This window comes from Apteryx rowi, unplaced genomic scaffold (genome assembly GCF_003343035.1).
Source record: "Apteryx rowi isolate R43461 unplaced genomic scaffold, aptRow1 scaffold_646, whole genome shotgun sequence".
Taxonomy (NCBI): domain Eukaryota; kingdom Metazoa; phylum Chordata; class Aves; order Apterygiformes; family Apterygidae; genus Apteryx; species Apteryx rowi.
This window is the reverse complement of record NW_020450923.1, coordinates 202,475-225,852: the sequence shown is the minus strand read 5'-3', so window position 1 is coordinate 225,852 and position 23,378 is coordinate 202,475. Positions and strand designations below refer to the sequence as shown.

Sequence of the window (23,378 nt, the reverse complement as noted above, 5' to 3'; positions counted from 1 at the left end):
TGCCAACTGGACTGAGGCCAGGCTGATGGATATTTAGCTATTCATTTTGTTTTTGCTAAAGCTGGTTAAAATCTTTCAGCTGGAGAATGAATGCTTTTTATTTTTGAGGATGAAGGTTTAATGAAAACTTTTTTTAAAAAACAATTAATATTTTTCAAGAAAAAGTCAACATACGTAACATTTCTAGTTTTCCTACAATATTTCACAATGTATTGTAAAGGGGCTATTTAAATGTTAAAAAAAAAAATGTTTTGGACTCTGCCTTCCAGAATTAAGTCCACTTTGAAGCTAAGAAAACAAAACCAGCTTGGATTCATTGAAGTTCATCAAGGTGGGGAGGATGAGGGGGAGAGAAGAAAAAACATTAAGTTTTGATCAGCTTCCATTTTGACCTGCCTAAATGTTCTTCTGTATACATCTATTTATCCAGGTAACTGAATTCTTGGGCTTGAGGCAACAAGCTGTCCATAACTGTGCAGATGACATGCCTCTTCTTATCTTCCAAGTGCCGACACAGACATCTACTATGGCTCTAACTGGAGACCCGTCTAGACTTCAGCTCTGTGACTCTTAGAAACTGTCTTCTTAGAAACTGTCCACTGTTAAGGCCCTGGACTTGAAGTCCTGGCATCAGCTTGCAATTTTCATAAGCATTGCTGATAGGTTCAGTGTCCAAGAGAGCACTGTGGGCCACAGCCTTCTCTATCAATTAAAAATCCTAAATAAAATCCTGTTTGTGTGTCCTGAAGTCTTGAACAGTTGGTAAGTAGTTGTTCAATACACTTCCACTTCTCTAAGAACACTACTACCACTGCAGAATCTTAGTTTTCCTTTTCTTCTTAAAAAAAGTTCAGGCTTGAGTTGAGTGGTTCCAAAGAGTCCCAAGCCAGTGTAACAAATAGAAAAAGACAGTGTGGAGTACCCATATTGTTGGATAAGCTAGAACATTGCTCTGTACCATCTCCCTTTGTGCAAGTTTATATGCCACTGGAAAGCTACCTTGGCATTCACTGAAAAGAGCATGTGTGAGGATGGATACTGAGGTGCTAGCTTCAGATATGAAATGTGTACAGGTCAGATAAACATTAGTACACATTGTCCCCTGCTCATCTTGTCATATCCTAAGAGCATTTGCAGAGAGCTGAAGCCCTCTGAAAGAACTGGTTCAGATTTACACAGTACCAAGTATTTCAGCAGGGTGTTAACTCAGATACCAAGAGATAAATCAGATGTTTACATAAATGATTATATTCTGCACAGATGAAAAGAGAAAAGCAGAAGCATAAATATACACAAATTGCTTTGAGTGACATCCCTTGATGATATTGGAAAGTTATATGTAGGAAATATTACCACTTCAGTCAGAAAAGATGCAGGGCATATTCACATCACATCGAAAGGCAGCCAAGCTCAAAGCCTAGTGGACATTAGATGCATGATGCACTGGGAGTGGAATCTTCTTCTGACAATTTGCATTAGCAAAGCTTACTCTGTGCTGGGAGTTCAGAAGAGTACTGAGATTACTTCTCCTGATTCGTCTGTTCCCTGTATAACTTGATATAATCTAATATTCTCCACCCTTCTTTTCTGGTGTGCAACATCATCAAGCTCTGTGAGATAACATTTAAATTTACGTTACATGTTGAGCAGCTCCTAATGCAATTAGTCTTAAGGTAATAGTGTAATTTGGTTTTGGATGGGAAGATTTACAAAGAAAATTAGAATAAATGAATGCACAAAGCACCAGCTGGTGCTTATACCTACTCCCACATAAGAAGAATATTTCTATTTGCAATCCTATGAAAGATGAGATAATTTGGATAACAAGGATCAACAAAGGGTCATGCAGCAGTTGGTCTAAACAGAAAGAAATCCACAGACAAATCCTGAGCCATGTGGGGTGTAAAGCATGCCAGAGCTGGTAACAGTCCAAAAGCATGTTACAAAGGGAAAAAAATAGTGCAGTTGATAAAGGTACCACATGGCACCCAATAGCAAGTGACGATGGTAACAGAAACAGTAGTAATTGATCAGGCAATTTGAGGGCTTCAGCTGAAAAAGGTTCTTCACTGACATGGCTTGGGAGCTAAGAAGTGCAGGAACTTGTGTTTACAGTGTGATCAGTATTTTGCATGAGAGGCTGTATAATTTCCATCCCTGGAGCTTTTCAAAACTCACCTAGACAAAGCCATGGCTGACCTGATCCAGCGTTGATGATAGTCCTGCTTTGAGCAGCAGGCTGGTCTGTATGATCTCCAGACAACCCTTCCAATAAACAGTTCTACAATTCTATGATAATTAGCTAGAGTTTCTAAGAAACAGTGTTAATTACCATTTCAGTTTTTCAAAACATAACCTCAAAAGAGTGTATCTTTAACTATTTTAACAACATCTTGATTGTCTTGTGGGTATATCAGTAAACAGCTTCTCCCAAAATGAAGACTGAAATTTAGCAGACAATGAAGAAGGTACTAGTGTCTATATATACCCGCTCCTGAAGAGCTTCAGCTAGATCATCAGAATCAGAGATGTCTCTAAACTTCCCCAAGGTCCAAGTGACCATGAAGGAAAAAAACCCTATATTATCAGCAAATCCTGTTGCCAGTTACTTCCTGTCTTACAAAATTTGACTTCAGTTGCTTACCAAATTTTGCTCAACTTTAGGCACCTTTGCTAACACTTCCACTGCCTCATTTGTCCCAAGATGAAAGTCTGTCTTGGCAAATAGGCTATGCCTGAGGACAGAGTATTTTGTCTGGTTCCAAAGTATCAGTAATTCCTGCCATCTGTATGAATTTAGTCTAATTTCTCCACACACTGGAATTCCCAAAGGCTGCGCAGCAGAATTACACCAAGGATTACAATCAGCCATATTGGAAGAAGAGAAGAACATAAGAAATGTGTGGAATTGTATGCTAATATAGCCAAACTCTACATGTATGAATCTGCGTGCACATACACACACATATACACCCTATAGGCCTAGCCAGCATGATTAGATGGTCTTAGCCAGAGAGAAAACAGGTAGTTAAAGGAGTTTTCAGGAGAGTTTTATGTATAGACATCAGGGAAGTAGTAGAGATGATGCTACTGTCTGGCAAAGTGCTAAATAAGGAAAGGAATAATGAACGGAATTCTCTTGATGGGGTTCAGTGGTTAGCCATGTATTTTTTTACATTTAACAAATGAAGCAGGCTGGCAATTAAGTGGGAAATTTCTGGAAAGCAAGTTCAAGAGTTTACCTGTTTAAAACCAAGCAATAGGTGGAGTTTATAAAAGGTGACAAAGTGGTTCAGATTCACTTGATATGCTGCATGAGAGAAACCTCTGCATCCATGATCACTAGATGGACCAGGCTTCCGACCAAGAGGAGAGTGAGCAGATATGATAATCAACTGCGTGACTGCAATTTTTGTTTTTATACYTCCTGAAAGAATTTTTTTATACTTCCTACTTGACATTTGATCCATTACATAAATGTTCTGGTGGACAGCCTGAGCTCTGATCTCTCAAAGCTAAGGATCGAATAAAAATTCCTAATTGGAGGCAGGTAAGAGCCTTGCCTTAGCAAAACTGTATGTAAGACCCTGCAGTAATCTCAGATCAGATTTAAATTAGATACTACAAGCAATTCTCAAATAATTCCACTGGACACTGAGTTAGATGATTAAGCTTAAGGAAGTTTCCACCAGCTCAGAACATACTTCTGTTTTTCTTACAATCCCTCTCGGCCCAACTGATATCATGACTGGTTGCCCCTAACAACACTGAAGATGGAAATGATCTATTAGAAAGGTTTTTCCAGCACTAGTGGAAGATGAATTCCCCTAGTGGGTACATGAAGAGGACCAACATGATCACTGCCTCCTTCAGAGCCTCCTGGGAGCTACAGACTTGGCCTTTCCCAAAGAGTGCTGCTCTCTCTCTTCTGAATAGCCGAATTCCTGAGAGCACACAAAATTCATCATCTCCTGCACAGACAGTGAGCTACCATGGCTTCTTCTCAGCCTTCCTGATCATATGGAGTAAATTCAGCCAGAGTGGATTAATTTGCAGTCTCCCACCAAACCTGCTCCATATTTGAAGGAGTAACATCAGATTTTACTTACCATTTTAAGCATGAGATTTCCCCACAGAAATGCTGTCAAAAACCATTGCAAAATGACTGGAACTGTAAATTCCAAATTTGACAAATGCTCATGTAAGCACTGTGTTGCTACATGCCTCACCAAAGCATGCCTCACTGTGCAAGGTGGTAGCTGCAAACTAGATGTATTTCTTCTTGATTTGATACAGGCAGTATAAAATGCTAACAATATGCATAAATAACAGATTTTTCCAGGTATTTATTTTCATAATCCATTTGGAATAACATTTGCTAGGAAGAACAATACATTATGTTTTACCTTGTCCAAAATGCTTATGCTGCAGCTATAGCTGGGCTGTATATATATTACCTGGGTGCTGATGAAAACAGGTGCATGTTTTCAAGTGTGTTACGATAGACTTGTAATAACAACACCTCTAACTGATCCTCTCTTCTGTGTCTTACCAAGAAAGCTGGCAGCTTTCCTACTTAACCTGCTTTTGAAATTCCCCTCCCAGTAGTTGCTCTTGTTCGACTTTGTTCAGCTGGCAACTGTCACAGGAAGCCTGCATGGACCCAGCTGAGGTAACCGCAGATTTCCCGTACTGGATCCACTGCTCTGCTGCGGGTTATTGGCAAAGCGGCAGAGTCAGCAAGGTGGGGAGGTATGCCCACATCCCAGTTCACAGTGTAGTATGTCAGCTTTAATTGCAGAGTAACAGGAGTGTGAGCTAGCACACAGTGGCACGTATTGGGTTGACTGAGTCACCAGCTTTTTCCCCCCCTCATTGAACTGGGGAACAAGTACTTAAAATAGTCTGGGAGGAAAAAAAAAATCCTTGCCAGAGGAGGGAGAGCTATAGAGAAGCACAGCAGTGCTCTCCAAAGCAGGGAGGAGAGGGGACTGGGCTCTGCTGCGGCCTCACACCCTCCTGCAGTTTCATCTGACATCTACAAGTTAGCCATTAACAGGAAGAGCGGGGGACAAGCCTTGCACTTGTAGCCTGTGCACGGAACAACAGAGCTGATTTCAGGAGCTTTTCCCTCCTGAAACTCGAAGAATTAGTGCCATTTCAGCTTCATCTGCAGGGCTTCCCCCCCCATCCCCGTATTTAAATGACCTGGATATAGAAAGATCCGCAGTTTGCCAACACACACAGAAATCAGGTGAGTAAACTGACTGATATAGGTTGGCTTTACACAAACACATTGTTACACACCATTCTGAGGCTATGCCCAGTAAAATGAATGGAGACCTGCTTGTGGCAAAAACAGCTATACTGCACATACATATGAGTAATTACCAGTTGAACCAGAACTAATTCTACAAAGAGCTATAGCAATTGTTAGCCAAATTGAGTCTGCCATGGCAGATGCTAAAATAATTGCTCAGGGGGGTTGCAGGCCATATCTAAGCAGTTAATTCATTAGAAGTGTAATCTGCAGACTGGCAATGGAAGAGCAGACAAGATGGTGGTAAAAAGAGCACAGCTCTTCACTCAAACAAGCACTAGTGCTCCTCACCTCCTATTTCCCTACTCCTACAAACAATTCATGCTTCAGTTAAAGATCAGAAATGCATATATTCACTTATTGTTATTGCTGAACACATTTCCTAGTGGCTTGGGTTTGGAAAATCAGAGCATTTTGCTAATATATTGTACAGTCATCATTCCAGCCATCAAATACAGGAAGTCACTGCCCTGATATAAATCTCTTTCATGAAAAGAGTAGAATATTCTTAAACAGCTGTGACAGATACTGGTTTCAACTGACAAATACATTTCAGCAAACAAGTATTTTGTTTGCTTCCTCAAACATTCACACAGGTGCTGTCGACTGGCACAAATGTTCACAGGAATGCCTGCATGGGTACTTGCAGAAACAAAAATTATATTCCCCAAGGAGGACTTTTTCACAAAGGATACTTGTGTACTTCTCAACTCCAGAAGAAAAATGTTCCTGGGTGATTTGTTTGACAAGTCTTATCAAACCCTTGACTCTACTTGGATGTAATTCTCAGCTGGGCAAAGGGTCATTTGTGTCCACCCAAGTCCTCCAAGTAGAGGTTACATAGGACTTTAGTGGAAAATACGTCACATTCAGGCTCTGTGTAAGGGGGCACATGCTACTGTAGAAAAGGGAGCCACTTGCAGGGAAAAGAGCAATGGTTAGACCCTGCATTTGCTTTGCATTATTCTCCAGGTTCTGCATGCAAACTGTTAAAATTGCTCTGTCCCTGAGCATTGATTACTTGTATATTTGCACCTCCAGAACACAGGAGCAAAGCAATAAAACAATACAATTTAATTTGGCACAACTGACTGTAGAAGGAACAGTGCTTGACATAAACCAGATAAAAATAAATGTTAGACAAATATACATCCAACTGCTGCATACCGAGAACTTCAGGTGGTTTTTATGAGCTTATAAGCTTGGATGTATGCAAAAGAAAACAGTAAAGTCAGCTTTATGGCCAGGTTGCCAGCCTTACTCATGCTGAATAGTACCTAACTTCACAAAGCACACAACTCCTTTACAGCTCAGCATGGTGAAGGAGGAGAGAATCTATTACAAAATATGAAATAGTTAGGGTTTTCTACAGATATTATGGGAAAGCTCAGCAAGGGTTAGTGAGGAAAACAAGTCTTTAGCCACGCTCCAAATCACTTATGGTTTTATGAAACAGCTTCTCCTGAACTGCTTCTGGAAATGACAGCAATCCAGCAAAGGGTGTAGTGGCAAAGACATTACATGAGCCCATTTCTATTAAATGAAGAAATAGGCCTCTATGTAACATGCCTGCTGAATTTTTCTCAGTGGTCCTAGGAAACTTAATTTGTCCCCTGCCCCCCGCCCCCCAACCTTTTCTACTAGATGTTTAAACATCTGTTTTTCACTGTAAAAGTCATCATCAGAGAGTTATAATAAAAAAATGAGATGACTGGTTAGCTGATTAACAGCCCGCTTGATTGTTGTGCTGTAAATGAATCAGTTTTTTCTCAAACTCTGCTCTGAGAGTGACCTTTCTGACACCAGAGATGTCCAAAACAATGGCACTACCATATATATAGAGCCAGGCAATTTCCAAATTTCCATGCAGTAACGTCCTCCCTAAACACCTGCTAAAAGACAGAATACTGTGCCATCCAAATAATATTAAAATCCAACTAATAGGCCCTTTCAAAATGGCCACCCACAAAAGGAAAACTGCTGTCCACTACAAACTGAATCAAAGTACAATCCAAAGTAATCGCTCCTGCCTGGTAAGAGATGCAAATGAATTGTTTTTCTGAAGGCTGTATACCAAATGCACTTTCTTCCACATAAAATACTTGCAGAAATCAGAAAAACACAAACAGGAAAATATTCCAATTTGGGCAGAACCTAGCACTTCTCTGAAACAAAATTTCTGAAAATTGACATTTGTTACACAGGCTTTTCCAAGTCTGTCACTGGACCTCATTTTCAGAGCAGAGCTTTTATTAATTCTTCAAGTATATACGACACGTGTGCATAAGAGATGCACCCTGCTGACAAACACTGTCTCCTCAGGTCATTGCTTGATGAACTTAACACAGCAGCTTGGGGATGAGCACACAGATTCGGAACACATGTACTAGACGATGTTTGGAATATGCCATGCTACACTATGTACTTATTTGATGTTTTCCCTACAAACAAGAAGCAACAGACCTTACATTAGGGTCCTGCAGGCCGGAGGTCTTACTGGGATTTACAAAAGAGGTCTCTTCTTTCACAGCCTGTTAAAAGAAAGAGCCAAAGTTTAGTACAACATCCATACACTTACGATTCTACGTCTATTTATTAAAAAAAAAAAATCTGTAAGTACTCAAGCAATATGCAATGTTCAAAATGCCTATTCTGAACAGATTTAAGAAGCATGGTTTTTCTTTTATCATCTCCTATTGTTGACATTCACTTTGATAAGCTACAGTGTACAATCTGCAGAGCAATAGTGTCAGGAAGAGATTGGGTTGTAATAAAGCAAGAGAAGGAAAGGAAAAGTGTTTCCTCCAGAAGGCGTTTGAGCAGAAATAATAAAAACAACCAAAGCAAACACACTGATGGTTGAGCTGTTCTTTTAATTAAAATAAATATTTATGTAACCTAATCAGAAGCATCAAGCCAACTCTCACAGCTTTTCATTCATTCTTTGAAAAACTAACAAAAAAGTGGGACCCCTACATGCAGTTACACTGTACATGCAATTCACAGAAAGTCTCACCCACTACTGCTTCCTGCTAAATTACAGAGCCCTGTCTCTCTCATACCATTTGTCTATAGAGTAGAAAACACTACTATTGCAAAACAGCTTGCATGAAAATTGCTTGACAACCCAGGAATGCCCAGTTTGGGCAGGTGTTGGTAGATTATACTCTACAATTAAGTTACAGGATTCCACAATCTATGTTTAAAGGCCAGTCTCAGCACAATACTACACCACTATATAGAAAATACTGGCTGAAGACACGAGTATCTCCAGACCAGTAATGGACTTGGCAGGCTCTGACATTTCCATTCTGCTAAATGGATAGAAGGGAGCTGATATGGGCCATCAACAGAGTGATTTTTCAGTGCTCAACATCTGAGCCATGATAATTTAAGGACATTGGTTCAGATCAAATTGAATTAAATGCATGTCAGTCTCATCTTCTTCAAAACAGGCTGTAGATTTCCCAAGAGACCTTCCATTCAACACAAAATTGATTTCATCTGAGGGTACTCATAAGAAAAGGAAAGGAAATCATCAAGAGCTCAGTTTCTTCTATACTTTAATGATGAACTACAAAACCTCAGTAGGGATGCTCAGCCCTTGAGGTGTTTCCCCGAGTTGTGAGAGTTTTAGGCTCATGTCCCCCTTGTGCCAGACGAAACAGAAGCCCCATCACCACTTCCTGGGTCACCTATTTACCAGCGAATTACCCCTGGTGGAAACAGACTGCTTTGGCTTGTACGCACAGTAAGCAGCAGGGATAATTAAACGGGGACCACCTGGAATCTAGAAGAAAGTAGATTCAAACCTGGGCCTACTCCAGCTCACACAAGTACCCAAGGTGATGGGTTAGGGCATATTTTGAGGTAAGACTCTCCTTAACCCTTCCTGCTCAGGTTGTTCCACCTCGTCTGTTGATATTGAAACCTTTATCAAGACAGAGAGAACTCTCTCAGCCTTGTGGGCAGGCTTGTCCCTCTCCTACTGAAGGCTTTTTTATACAGGGGAGTACAGGACCAGCAGTGGATACTGTGGAGGGTCCATTCCAATCCAGCACTCCTATATAGGTGGATTTAAACACCCTCAGGCAGAGGTTTCCTAAGTCCTGGACAAATGCTCTAAAGAATCAGATAAAAGGGAAGCACAACCACCACCATTGCAACTCAGCCACCAAAAGTTTTACAGCCAAGCTTTCCAATGTGTTAGTATCATACCATGAATAATTTCAGGACTGGGAGTACAATTTTCAGTTGATTTATAATTTTAAGAAATTTAGCTCAGCTCTAGAAAACATTTTTTTCTGGCCTTATAGTAGCTCTGTCTAGCCTAATATTTATTCACAATCTAGTGCTTTCTTAAAAGGAAAGAGTGTTTTTTTTAAGGCACTGAGAGAAAGCATTGAAAATCATTCTTTGTTGGCACAGATGAGCACTGAAGTAATATTTCTTTGTTCTGCAAAGATTATGATGCTTTTTATAAAGCTGTTGGGTTTCTGGAAGCTGAAAACATGAATCCAGCTGTCAGAAACTTAATACACAGCCTCTTCTTTCACACTGATGTCTTAACAACATTTTATTGTTAAGCCTGACAAGCTAGCTGCTTATTATTTGTCAAATTGGCTATTTTTTAAAACCATAAGTTTTACTTTATTCCAATTTTCACCAAATTAACTGAGCTGAATTTTAAGATGCTCTTGAACACAACGATAGGAAACAGAATACAGTGCTTGAGGAGGGACTGCAGCAATTGCAACAGTGAATGAAATGATTAAAGTTCCACCTACTTAAACACCACAGGCCAAGGACCTCATTAGCCAGTTGAGAGGGCTTCAGTGTATTAGACCCTAATAACTGACCCTCAGTTTCTTCTTGGTTCTGTGACTATATTATCACTCTTCTGTATTCTCTGCTTTAGAAGGCTAAGCTAGCTTCTGAAAAAGTGCTATATTCCTAAACAGCATGATCAGCATCTTGAGGAACTTTTCTTTGTATTAATTTTCTCCATTACTACTCATGCTTTAGAGAATAGGAAATACTCCAGTATCTACAAATTAGTACTGTTGACCAGGGAGCAAGTAGTTCTACTCTCAGCTGGAGGGAGAGAGGGAGCCCATAAAGAAATGGTGAGGCTGTTCATGGTTCAGCTGATGCAAGAGTGCACACTAGGTGCCAAATACTTGGGTCTGCATTGGCAGATACAAATGAATGGGGATGGGATAATACTCCTCCTCTGCCTTATTTTTCTCTTCCATGCCTATGGATGAACAGACATAGGATAATGTTACACCTGCAAACGGCTTCAGACATCAGGAATTGTACTGCCCTTACCTTACTTGTTTGTTTGGGGGGGGGGGTCTTTTCTTTTTTCCAGAAGGAGGTAGGTCATCAGGTGACAGTAGACTTCTATTTTTCCTCCTAACTCAACAAATCACATTCACTAACCACACAAGGACTTCCTAAACCTTACTGAAAAGACCTGACCCATAATGTAAAACAAGAATTATGCTTGTACCCAACACACGCACATTCTAACAGTACAATGCTCGGATGGTCTGAGTTCATTAAAAACACAAAAACAAATTCATGTGGTAGGGCAAGGATATGGGTCCCCACTGCAGGATGTCCTCCACCAATCCAAAAAGAGAGTTTGGTCAAGGCTAGCACCAGATACCTGGTGGGGAACATATATGGAGAACCAGGCAGAGGCTCTATCACCCCACACAGCCCTGTCACCTGTATAGCACTGAGATGTGTAAGAAGGACAGAGGCAGCAACACAGAGCTGCTCAGATTTCCTTAACTAAGGCATATTCTTCCTTTACCCGGAGGCCACTGCTCTGAGAGGAAGGGGCTTCAGGGTATGCAGGGCATGGTGGACCTGGAAACTTCATTCATAGAGAATCAGATTCATTCAATAATTACCAAAAGTGAAACAAGCTAGCTCTTCTGGCTAGCTGCAAAACAAACCGCAAAGAGACTGCAAACTGCAAAAGACTGCAAAACAAACAAAAGAAAGGTTTTGATCCATATAGTCCATCCATATAGTGCCATTCTTCTTTCCAGGGAGAAAAAAATTATTAATATTTCATTTTTTTATGCAATTTCCTTTCTGGACAGTGTTAGAAACAAAGGTAAAGCATTACTTTATCACACTAGAGACAAGAAATATGCCTGGACAGAAATGCTATCATACAGGTTTTATTCACAGGTGATTGCTAAGAAAGACTAGTTTCACCAAGAGATGGAAAGAAGAGAAAAGCATTTAAGTAATACCAAATTTTGACCACAGTTGCCTAAGCAATCTGCCTACAGGCTTGCTAGTCCAATACTGACAGTTGCTCAGTTTTCACTTGACTCCTCAGCACCCAGAACTGCTGCTGCTGTCCCACAAGGATTAGTGAAATGCATACCCCTCTCCAGATCCTTTCGAGTCTTAGAGAGGGGAAGGGACATGTTCCAGGGATGCCACGTCAGGTTTCTGCTGAGCTTTTCAGTAGAGGTGGGAATGCTTTCTGGCCCATGGGAGCAGTCCCACATACAAACTCAGCCCCACAAGGGCTGGATTTCCCTAGCAAACAGCAGCCCTTTCTATTTTCTTCTGAAGGAAGAGCTATCCCCAGGATGATGGGGAACAGGACCTCTAACTGGGAATTGGTTGCATTGGGCCTACCAGGTGAGAGAACACAGGAAGAACATGCACATTTGGCCACAGCTCTCAAGGTGTATTTGCCACTGCTTCCCCTCAGATGATTATTTTGGACTTTGGGCTGGTGAACCTCTGACAGGGTACTGTGCAACACAGGCTATGCTCTCCAAATCGCAAGCAAGCATCTCCGAGAGCTATTGCACTCTGTTCCTCTCCTCCATCGCAAGAGGCATCAATGCTGCTCTTACCCCATCTGATCCACAATAGGAATATCCTGAATCAGCAAAAAAGACTTCATGAAGAATCTGATCACTGCAGCGAAGGGGGAGGGTCAGGTTCCTGTCTGAGAAAGAAAGGGGGCAGGAAGTCTCTCATGAAACACATGATCTCTCTTATTTAACAATTTCACAAAGTTTCTAGTTACAGAAAGGAGGGAGAAGCAACAGAGCTTTCACATTTGGTGGTCTTCAAAGGTAAAGAAGCAATGGCTCTCTTTGAAGTGATCTGGGAATACTCCTCTGTCTTGGCTCTTTCTCGCTCTGCAATGCTGCTAAGCAAGCCTGAAGCATACCAGATTTTTCAGCAGTTCACCAACATCTCTGTCATTCTTCAGCCACATGATTGTCAGCTGATCTCAGTAGATGATACAGGCTAAGCAACACACCACTGGGAAAAACACTCTGCCAAGGTAAATCTACCCTGGCAATTTAATACATCAAATGTATCCTTTCAGGCAGAAAAGCATAATGGTTAGGTCTCTCTGGAACAGATTACTCTCTGTTCTTCTCTAGTACAGTGGGGCTCCTGGACTATGACGGGTCTCCTAGACATCACCACCATTAACAACGCGTGTGTCATCACACACTAGCAGTTACACACATGCCAGCTAGGAGACACAGCTGATGCATCAACAACAAGTTGTCACAGTTTTGTGACACCACTGGCAATTTTGCCTCTCATGTCCCAGGAAACAAATGAAAGATTTCCCTTTTCCCACTTTCTGTTTATCTAAATCCTCCCTCACCTTCTTTAACTCAACAAAGCTGCCACCTCATTTCCTCAGCTCCTTCCCTGTGTTTGAGGTATCATTGCTGACACACTTATAATGAGCTGCCATGTATCATCTATTGATCATCCTGGCCCACACACATTTCAAATCTCATGTTTTAATACCTCTGACACCCTTTATTTCCTGTAGTCTTACTTTTAAAGTTGAGCAAATCTGTTTTCCTTTAGAGACCGAACACACAGAATTTGAAACAGAGCCATTTTTAAACTCCATTGTTAAGAACAATTATAAGTGACATGATGTCACGCTCGCTGTTGTGCGTGTTGAGAGTACCCTAACAATTGCTTCTTTTTACTTTGCCTCAAATTCGCCAGTGAGTTTATTGCTCATCCAAGTGGGTGACTAAAAGCAACAGCTTTAGCAAGGCAACATGCACACAGGAGCTGTGCAAGCTTCCCCCACAGCTTGCACACCTCAGGACCTGTTATACTCTGTGTTATTCCACTTTTGACCTCTGCACTACCACAGCCAAACTGTGCGGTCACTTTGTGCTATGAATAAGGAGGGGTAACGGGAGGGAGGAAAGAAGGAGAGGGAAGCAAGCAAAATATAATTCCCAAGGGAGACAGGTTAAAATGTTGGCAATGCTGATCATTCAAGGTACTTAAGTCAACATCTAGTGAAAGCTAAGAACTCTCCAAGGAATCGAGAAGGATTTAAGTTCTATTATAAGAAAGGCAGCGTAAGATTATAAATGCTTAAGTGTCTTCCCTACAGCTACTCTATCTGCATTTATGACCTGATTAGGGTTTAAATCCAGATCCCCTTAAGTGAATAAAGCACCAAAGACCTACCTCTCATAAAGGCAGTGTATTTTTTCTAGAAATATGTGGAAAATTTACACAGACTTTGAAGCCGACAAGTCCTTGCGGTTGAATCCCTCCTTAAAGGGACAGCACAACGAAAAAGGCAAAGAATCATCAGAAATGCAGCTAGGAAAGACTAGGACTGTGAGTCACCTGACTTATGCACCTTTTCTACCATAAATAACGCATGGATCCCAGACTCATTCACACTTGCGGGCATGGCTTGCATCTATGAAGTAAGTACAGGCTGGAGGATGACACTGTACCTATGCACATCCTGAGGCGCTTTCTGTAGTGCAGACCAGTCCTTTTCTCGAGGCAACTCCTGACATCACAAGCTACCTGCTACCTGCACGTAATATGAATCCTGGTTTGCACATCTGCAATATTTAAAGCAAAACTACATCATCATCATCGGTCTATACTCGTTTCTAGGACAGGGAGGAAAAAGAGAGACGGCTATCAGCACTGGCCTAAAAATTTACATGTGTATAAGCTTGGGAAGAAAGTCAGTGTGTGAAAGGGGCTGCAGGAGTGACCGTCCCTTTGTTCAGTGTAAATGTCCCTTTGTTTAGTGAGGGTCAAGGCAGCAGAATCAATTGTCCCAGGACAGAAACCTGGCTGAGTAGAAGACACCCCTCATCAGCCAGGAGTTTCCCTTGGGGTTGATAAAGCAGAAGCGGAGAGTAGGGCATTGTCTGGTAGAGCTGAGGGTGAGGAGATGAAAACACCAGAGAAAATACAGGGCAAAAAAAACCCTTGAGCAAGTGCCAGGAAGGAAGCTTGAAGGCACAGCTTCTGCAAACAGAGAGGAGGCCTGGAGTAGTAAGCAGGGAACCCATCTCCTGCTGAGCAAAGGGGAATTGGATTTTGCATGCACTTTGCAAATAATTCCCCATCCCCCCAAATACCTTTTTTGCATAATTTTTCTCTCTGACAAACTACCCATAGTGCACCAAATTTGGTCAAAAGCTCAGCGGGGAAAGAGGTAATGTCATCTCTATGTTTGACTTCCACTAACTGCTTTGCAAAAATGTATCTTAAAAATGAGCTAGGCCTTCCCTTCTCTTCAGAGAGAGAAAGATGCAAAAATTAAAACAAAACAAAACAAAAAAACACACAAAGCAAGCAGCAAAAATTTGCTGAGGTAGAAATCTATGAGAAACAGGGTCTCTATGCCTTTCCTATTGTAACCTGATAGACTTACATGGGCCCAAGGATTTAGGAAAGCCTGGATAACAGGTGGAGAACACAAACATCACTTGTAGAAGACAAATTACTAGAACACAACTCACCCTCCCCTCTAAGAGAAAAAGCCTCGCTGAGATAGTCGTACGTTTGCTTGGGAGCCAGTACTTAATTCTAAGGATAATTAGGATTTGCCTGGAGCCAAAGGATATAAATAGCAACAGAAATCTGCTCATATCTTTTCCCCCATCAGCTGGGCCATGAACTGTTGGGCAAAAGGGCCTCTTTGTGATACTTTGTGAGTCCCCGGATCAATTCCAGCCTATCAGCACTGACTCATGCCAGCTGCCAAGGGGTTTTAAACGCCAAGGAGAGCCGGTCATTTGTGTTCTGGCAGCTCCTCATCGCTGCTTTATGCTGCTCCCTCTCAAATGGAGATTCTGATAAGGAATAAAAAAAATAAAAGAAAATAAAAGAAGAGAAAAGATGTCAGCTGCTACCCAGCGCTACACCCTCCCCTGGTGCTTAATTACGTGGGAACTGCAATATGCAGTCTGTCAGCTAGAAGGTGGCAGATCCCTGTGGTGCTGTTGGAAGGGTGTCCTGTGAAATACTGCTAGTTTACTCTACAACTATAGATACTGTAGGGTATGTCTGGTGCAAACCATGGCCTAAGATCCCCACAGGTGCATGTGGATCTCTCACATTTCTTACCCGTGGTGTCCATGGCCACAAACACCATTCTTTTCTAAGGCTCTCTCTCCTGTTGGTGTCTAGTTGCTATAAAGAAAGAAAACTATAGAAAATTTCCTGTCCAAGTTTTTGTTTTGCTCCTTTCTCTGCTTGCAAACATGCACTCCATTCTGAGAATTAACAAGGAACAGCTTCTGGTTCTACTCAATACAGGAGGTGCCTTTATAAACTTGTCACATCCTGATGTTAGTAGCATATGGTATTGAAAATATTCCCTCTGCTTAGAAGAGGGAGCTGTTCAAAATATCTCAAGCAACAGTTTGTTAATTTTGGATTCAATTCTGTAGTGCATCAATATTTTTCTCATGCTTTTACACCTAACCATACAGTGAAGATGTCCATAGCATTTCTTAAAGTATAGGTTAGACCACAGACTTTGGGGAATGCCACTGGGAAGTAGCTTAGTTACCTGTATTGAGCTAGTTTTTCAAAGAGGTGAGGGACAAGAGGAGATAACCGGCTCCTGTGTAGCCTCTGCACTGGTTTTGAGGTGATAGATGGTGTGTTTCTACTCAATCCTTTACCACAGATCTTTTTCTTACCCCTTCCAGCACTCACCTAGCCACAGCTTCTTATTGTAACAGCTGACCATTGCCTGCTTTCTGCCTACTTATTTTTGCAGTATATTTGGGAAGTGTAATCATCCACACTCGACAGGAGAGGAGCTGAAGTGCAGAAGAACTCTTCCCTAGTTGTACAAGCAATTTTGTGGCTAAGCAAGGAATTGAATGAGGATTTGCAAGACTAAGGTGTCATCCTAAGTTACTGCTATCACTCTTACGGCATACTTCTTTAGCACCGAAAGCTTCAGGGATTTCAAACTGAACTTTATGCAATGATTTTTCCACAATATGTGCTATCCTGCAACAGTCTTCCTTCCCCTCCTTCCTCCTATAACCTTAAGACTTTTCTCGTTGGGACCAAGCCTATAGACATGTACATAATCCACCCTGACTGCTAAAGTCTCAGGCAAAACAATGCAGGTAGAAAGGCAAACAAGGGATGCTCGGCTTGTTCTGAAACCCACTTACAACACAGCAGCAGCAAAAGGATACAATTATGGCACACATGGAAAAGCAACTCAGGATGCTCTCCCTTGGAAAGCCTCAGGGTGAAAAATAAGGGCAGGGCAGGTGAATTGAGAGATGCATATGTTTAACACATTTCTTGTCTTGCCTTAGTAATACTGTACTATGAATGTAGAAGCACACCCTGCTTCCAAGTCTCTAACTATCCAGTCAAATATGATCATTAAGCATATTCAGGGGAAAATACAAACTTGAGAAATATACCATGACATTGTGTAGAAGAGAGACACGGAAAAAGAAAGGGCAAACCCAAGGACAAGCAAACAAGAAACATGCTGCATAAAACACAGTTGATATAACACAGAATTCAGAAAGAGAGGTGAGAGAACTGCTTTAAGCAAAAAAGTCAAAGAAAAAACCTCCTTCCCCCACGTGTTGTCAAATTTATGGTTTCTGTTCTTGAAATCTAGGGCAGTCAGAATAACCACATTTTGATATTTCCTTAGGTCTAGCTAGACCAGATGTAATCTAGTTCTCAGATGAAAGATCTGCCAGGGAACAACAAATACCCAGAAGATGACTATTAACAAAGTTCTTTGGAGGGCAGCTTGACCTAATATGTTACTGTGAAAAGAAACAAAGCAATGGAAACACCAATATAATCTGTATTCAAAGAGAATAGTATACACAAGGATACCACAGGAGCTTGGGATAAGAGTCATACCAATCTTTCTGACTCTACTTTTGTTCTTAAAGCATTCTATTCGTCTTTACTTCTGGCACAAATGGCCTTACCCTTTGTCCACCAATTATACTTAAAAAGAATCAAGTATTGGAAGTTTCACTTAGATTTACCTTTGACTGGGAAACTACCTTATTACAGTCATGCCATCTAGCAGTAGTTTTCAGTTGCATGACATTATTATAAGAGTTGTTGTGGTAATTTGAAACACAATGCAGCCGCTGTAAACACTGATCTAGCAGTGAAAATAGCAACTTGAAATTCAGCAAAAGGCACATGAACAAATAAGAAAACAGTATACAAACTAACACGTCACATCCAGATATATCTAAAGTAATTTCCTAAATAATAGCTATGAATCCAAATAAAACCTTTATCTTTAAAACATCCCTAGCCAATATTGCCATGAGTGGTGGGTAGTCTCAGGAAACTTCAGAGGTTACTCTTTCTCAGTTACAAGGTAAAAAAACAGCTACAAAGTGATAAAATTAAAACCTGGAGATTTGCTGGTGCCTTCTCTCCTATTTTCTCAGTCTCTTTCATCCTTATTAATTATGTCAGTTAGGAAAAACTTCTTATTTTCTTTATATCAGTCACAGTGAGTTACCTGAAGAAACTGTAGAGCAGCTAGGAAAAGCTACGTTGATGTGGGTACTCAAGATAAAATAATGTGCTTCCTCGGGAACGATGTTATTTTGGAAAATTGGTATAACCCATGCCAAAAATAGAAAGGGGAAATATCAAACACAGATTACCTGGGCACCCACTCTAAAAGCAGCTTCTACTTGAGCCTTAAGGATATTGCATTTCATGTGATCAGGAACAGAGGAAGGTGACACAGGGGCATGAAGAGTCTTTTCAGATACTTTCTTCTCTTCACCCTATATTTAATATAAAAGACAAGCACAGGGACATGTATTAGAAGAATAAGTTAACAAAATGATTAGGTCAAATTTTTACTTGTAACAATCTGGATCAACAATATTGGGTAAAACTTCGATGTTCGTACCCTGATAAGATATATCTGACAGAAAAAATTTTCAAAAGATTTAATGAATTGATACTATGATCAAGACAAAAAAGGCCTTAAGGGAAGCCTGGGTAACAGAGAGAGAAATTAATACACAGTGCTTAGAAACGCAGAAAAAAAACCAGCCAGGCACTGGAGTGGTTGCTCAAGCCTGAGATTACACTGAGGAAGTAAAACATTCCCTCAAAATATGCTACAGCAGGCAAAGGCGGGAAAGGTTCGCCAGGCTCAACTACAGTCAACATCACTTTCTTACACAACCCTAAGAATGTAAAGGGGCCTTGCAAATTTAAGGCACTGACAGATGGATTTGAAAGCATCTTCACATAACTGCAAACCAAGCTGAAATCTCCTTCATCAAAAAGAAAAAGAAAACAAAAATCCAGGGAGTTTAAATGTATCTGCTGCTGCTGCTTCCACTTGATGCAACCCCCTTAACTACTCAGTGCTCTGGATCAGAAATCTGAAGGCTCAGGACAGCTAGTTTAGTGACCTGTTCAAACATAGCCTAAAGATTTTTGTGATTTGAACAAACAAGATCCAGCAGAAATGCCAGTATGAATAAACTTCCCATGCAGAAAAGAAAAAAAGAGAAAAGAGAAGGACAATGTAATATTAATGTATAAACAAAAAGGGTATGGATGAGACTGGGTTTGTAAAGGCAGACTCTTAAGCAATCAAGCTATAATATGTTTTTCAAGAAGAATTCGGCAATGGCGTAACACCTATTGCAAGCTTTCCTATTCGTTCTGGAAATTAGACCCAAATTACAACTGAATAACAGCCTAATTATGCATTCATTTTCCTTTCGCACTGCTGCAAAGAGTGAAGGGCCATATATGTCTGGACAGAACAAATGTATAATGCTGTCATTCAGATTTCATTGTGCTTCACACTCACCTTGTGTACAGCTAAAGCATCAGTACACCAGCCCCAGTGTATCCCTGAGGCTCACCTCTGGCAAATTATCTCAAGACAGAACTGGTCAATTTATATTCACTGAAATTACCATATGATTAGCCCATAACTTGAAAAACTGTCTTCTTTATCCTTCCTTCTGCTCTCCCCTATGGTATTTCACTGGCTGACGGTAAGGAAAATCTTACTGACTCTTCTTTCAGATCCAAGAACAATCACAGACAAAAGGGAACATCACGATTCTGGGGACACTTTCTGCAAGCAGAGCAAATCATGAATGCAATTATGTTGCCTGAGGACACCATTTTGCGAACACTGGGGGAAAAGAGCTAGACCTCTGAAAAAGTCTATTGAGATGGCAAGATATTTTTCATGTGTAAGCRAAGTTGAATGCAGAAGTCTGCTGGACCAAAATGCCATAGCTTCCAGGTATGATTTTGAACAACTGTCTGCTAACGGATTATCCATCATGARTTTTTTTTCTCTGGGAAATCTCTAATAATTCTTACATGTCTATTTGCCAAACCACATTTACTATTTCTAATGGAAGATATTTCTGGACATTTCATTCTCTTCACTTTCCTCCTAAGGGAAAAAGAAAATACGTAAAATGAAAAGTGACAGCTTCTGGCTGGAGCAACTTATGGAACTGTAACCATCTATTCAGTCTTGAATATAACTACAATTCTGGCAAGCATCTGAAAAAGCAATTGAAATATTCACTTGCTGTAGGTGGCTTTTCTGGGATACCCATGAAGCTAAGAAGTGGAAATAATCAAAAGGACAAAATTAAGTCTAAAGAAAGCACAACTTTTCCTTGACCAACAGTCTTATTAGCTACTACACACTTCAAAAGGACTGCTCTTATCAGCAACTTTTAAGTGTATTGATTTCTAACAGTAGAAAAAACAATGCATTAAGCAATGACATTTCTAAAGGCCATGTAAAATCCCACCTTTGTTTTATCACTGGATACTAATTAAATATCATTTCAGTCAAGCCAGATTAAGTCACTGTATTTTACTAGCTAAATGAAGACAACTGATGCTTGTTTAAGACACAAGCTTGTTTCATAACTTCAAAACTTCCTAAGTCCCATCCATTTGGTATCGAGTATCTGCATGGATATTTTTAAGTTTTTGTGTTCTTCTTCCCCTGCCTAATTTCCCTGCATTGACCAAGAGCTAGAAAAAAGCCTTCAGGGCTGCCCTGTAGCTGGGAACCCTCAAAAGGCCTAAACTTTCCACCAGACTATATATAGGATTATATCAGATGACACCACGTAACGGCAATCGTCCCCATTGCAGGGTCTGAGGTGTCACAGGCCAAGACTCTCATAACTTGAGGGGTCCCAACACCAACACTCACCCGACCTGCCCAAAAAGGGAAAGCTGCTGCTCTGGAGGTTACAGCCTTCTGGGAAACCATTCCTGGGGGGTTCAATTCTGCTTTAGCCCTCGTTTGGGCCAGACCATAAGGATTTCAACCTTCAAGCAAGCAGAATTTGCTTGCAGCTCTGGTGAGTGACCACACATGAACAACAGAGAGACCTGCTGTCAGCTGATTGGCCTCATGCTGAATTCTGATCTCAAAGAGCTGATTAGCTCAAACTATTACACATTTGCTTGAGGTGGCACTGAAGATCCAGACTGCAAATGAACCTCCATGCTACAGAGAAACTCAATACATAAAACAAAGTAGCCCCTCCTTATTTCAGACTATTAGCATTTCTGAGCATCTGTGTAAGTTTCTATTGCTTCTTAATGCCATTAACCTTCACGTATAACCCTGTTCATCCCCCAGTTTTACTCATATAGTTGTCAACAAGAAGGCAAAGGAAAAAATAACATTTCAGGACAAAACTATACAGTATGTTCTATGGTTCATTTCCCTAGTTAGCAAGAAAATCAAAAATCTAAAAACTGTCTGCATTATGGAGTCTGTATATACTATAGCTGCAAAAATGAAAGCTGCAATCTACTTTATTTTGCCTTATAATAAACAAATCTGCAGCTTACGTTTCCAGAGTCATCACTGCTTGCAATGATGAATGAAGCATAAAGATAGCAGCTGGGTATTCACATGTTGTACCAGGTTGGCAATTATTAAAATTTTATTTTCATTTATAAACTAAGAACATCCAATGTGGAAGACATTAGAAGACTATATATGACCCTGTTAACATAACTTCTGATTTTACCATTTCTTGTTACATAATTCTGAAAAACCTGAAAACTGGATTCAAATGAATGTGTGAGAATCAAACTTGCTTCTGAAAGAAATAATCTTCTTGCTTAAAACTGCAATCTAAACTCAACCTAAAAAGTTTAGAAATGAGGAAAAAAATCAACATCAGTTGATTTATATATATAAATATATGCATATACATGTATGCATATATATGTGTATACACTTACATACATATATACACACACATACATACATACATATGGTGTGCTTCCCCTTTGCTCATAAAACACGATTTTGAGTGTAACAGATAAAGGTTGCAGGAATGGGGTGGGGGGATAGGAAAACATTTTTCTGAGGAAAAGCTTTTGCAAGAAAGAAAATTAAAAACATATTCAGTTACAACACTTCGGCTTGTCTCTCCTGGAGGTTAAAAATTCTGCTAGCACCAAAGGGAACAACACGCACGTTGAAATTTACTTTTATCACTCCCTAGGTGGACAGACTTGTCCACTGTACCAAACAGTTCTGGAAAAGAGACTGGACACATCCATTCATCATTCCCATGAGATGGAGTTTGCTCTAGCAGACAATCAAATTAATTAACTGCTGAATCTAATATACCCAATTTCTTGTTAATTCTGCTATGGGCTGATTATTAAGCCTGACAAATTCCATCCCCAAAGCACATTGTTTGAAAAAATAATAATTAGCAACAGGAAGAGAGGGAATGAAATTTGGGACTCCACAATAGATCTGAAAACCATTGCTTTATTTTCAGAAATAAAGCAACAGAAGCAGCTTCATAACAGCTTCACTGGTTTTGTTTAAGCAAATATTTTAGAGGAAGACAAACTAGGGAATAAACAGCACTGCAGAGCAGGAAAGAAAATCAATGACATTCTGCAGGAAAGCTGTTACAGTTTCATTTCTTGCCAGAAACTAGGCACACTGACCACTCATTAAAATCCACTCACTGCTAGGCTCAATAGCTGGTTAACTATCTTAACCAAAGTAGCTTTAAAGACCACACTTTTAGTGAAAAGYGCTTGTCAAAGTTCAAGGCTGTTCAGTTCTGTCTAGCCTGGGCAATGCTCAGCAGCATTTCAGCCCAGGGTTAGCCCAGCACTCACAGCACGTCCCTCTCATTGCAGAAACCATCTGCTCAAGCGACTGCAGGGTCAGCTCAAAGTTCAAAGACCTAGGGTTTGTTTGTTTTAGTTTTAAAAGCTCTGTGTACATATTTCACCAGGACCTAGGGAGCAAACCACAAGCATGGGGCTGAAGGAACCTCCAAACGACTTGCCGGTCACAACAATGCACAGCTTGTAACTGAGGGCTTGATCGTTGATTTGATTTCTGCTGGCGACAGCAGGCATCTGCCCAAAGTGCGTATAATTTTCAAGTGACTCGATATGGCAAACTTCTTAAATTTTGAGGGACTAGCCTTCTCTCTGTTCTCCTACATGGTAACTGCTGTTCATGGGATTGCTGCCTATCTGCTAAACCCTCTCAGCCTGCCAGGAAAGGTATTTCGTAAGACAGTCCTTATTTCTAGCTTTGCCTTCTGCTGATGTTCTGTCAGAAGCAGAGCTTAGCAGCTCCTGGTGCTCTGTGCAAAACTTTTTCATCAGCAAAACTTTCAGTTGACTGTTGGAAGTCTCAGCACAGCAGACACAGGCTGCATTT

At 40.6% G+C, this 23,378-nt stretch overlaps 1 protein-coding gene across 1 annotated transcript in view; it reads right to left on the bottom strand.

Annotated features, from left to right (window-relative positions):
• EPB41L4B (erythrocyte membrane protein band 4.1 like 4B) overlaps window positions 1-23,378 on the bottom strand; it is a 180,152-nt gene that overhangs the window by 35,965 nt on the left and 120,809 nt on the right. Inside the window, exons 18-19 of the mRNA XM_026084544.1 lie at window positions 18,310-18,435; window positions 7,784-7,851 (exon numbers count right to left, since the gene is read on the bottom strand). Coding sequence (XP_025940329.1) covers window positions 7,784-7,851; window positions 18,310-18,435 — 194 coding nt within the window. The remainder of the gene's footprint in view (window positions 1-7,783; window positions 7,852-18,309; window positions 18,436-23,378) is intronic.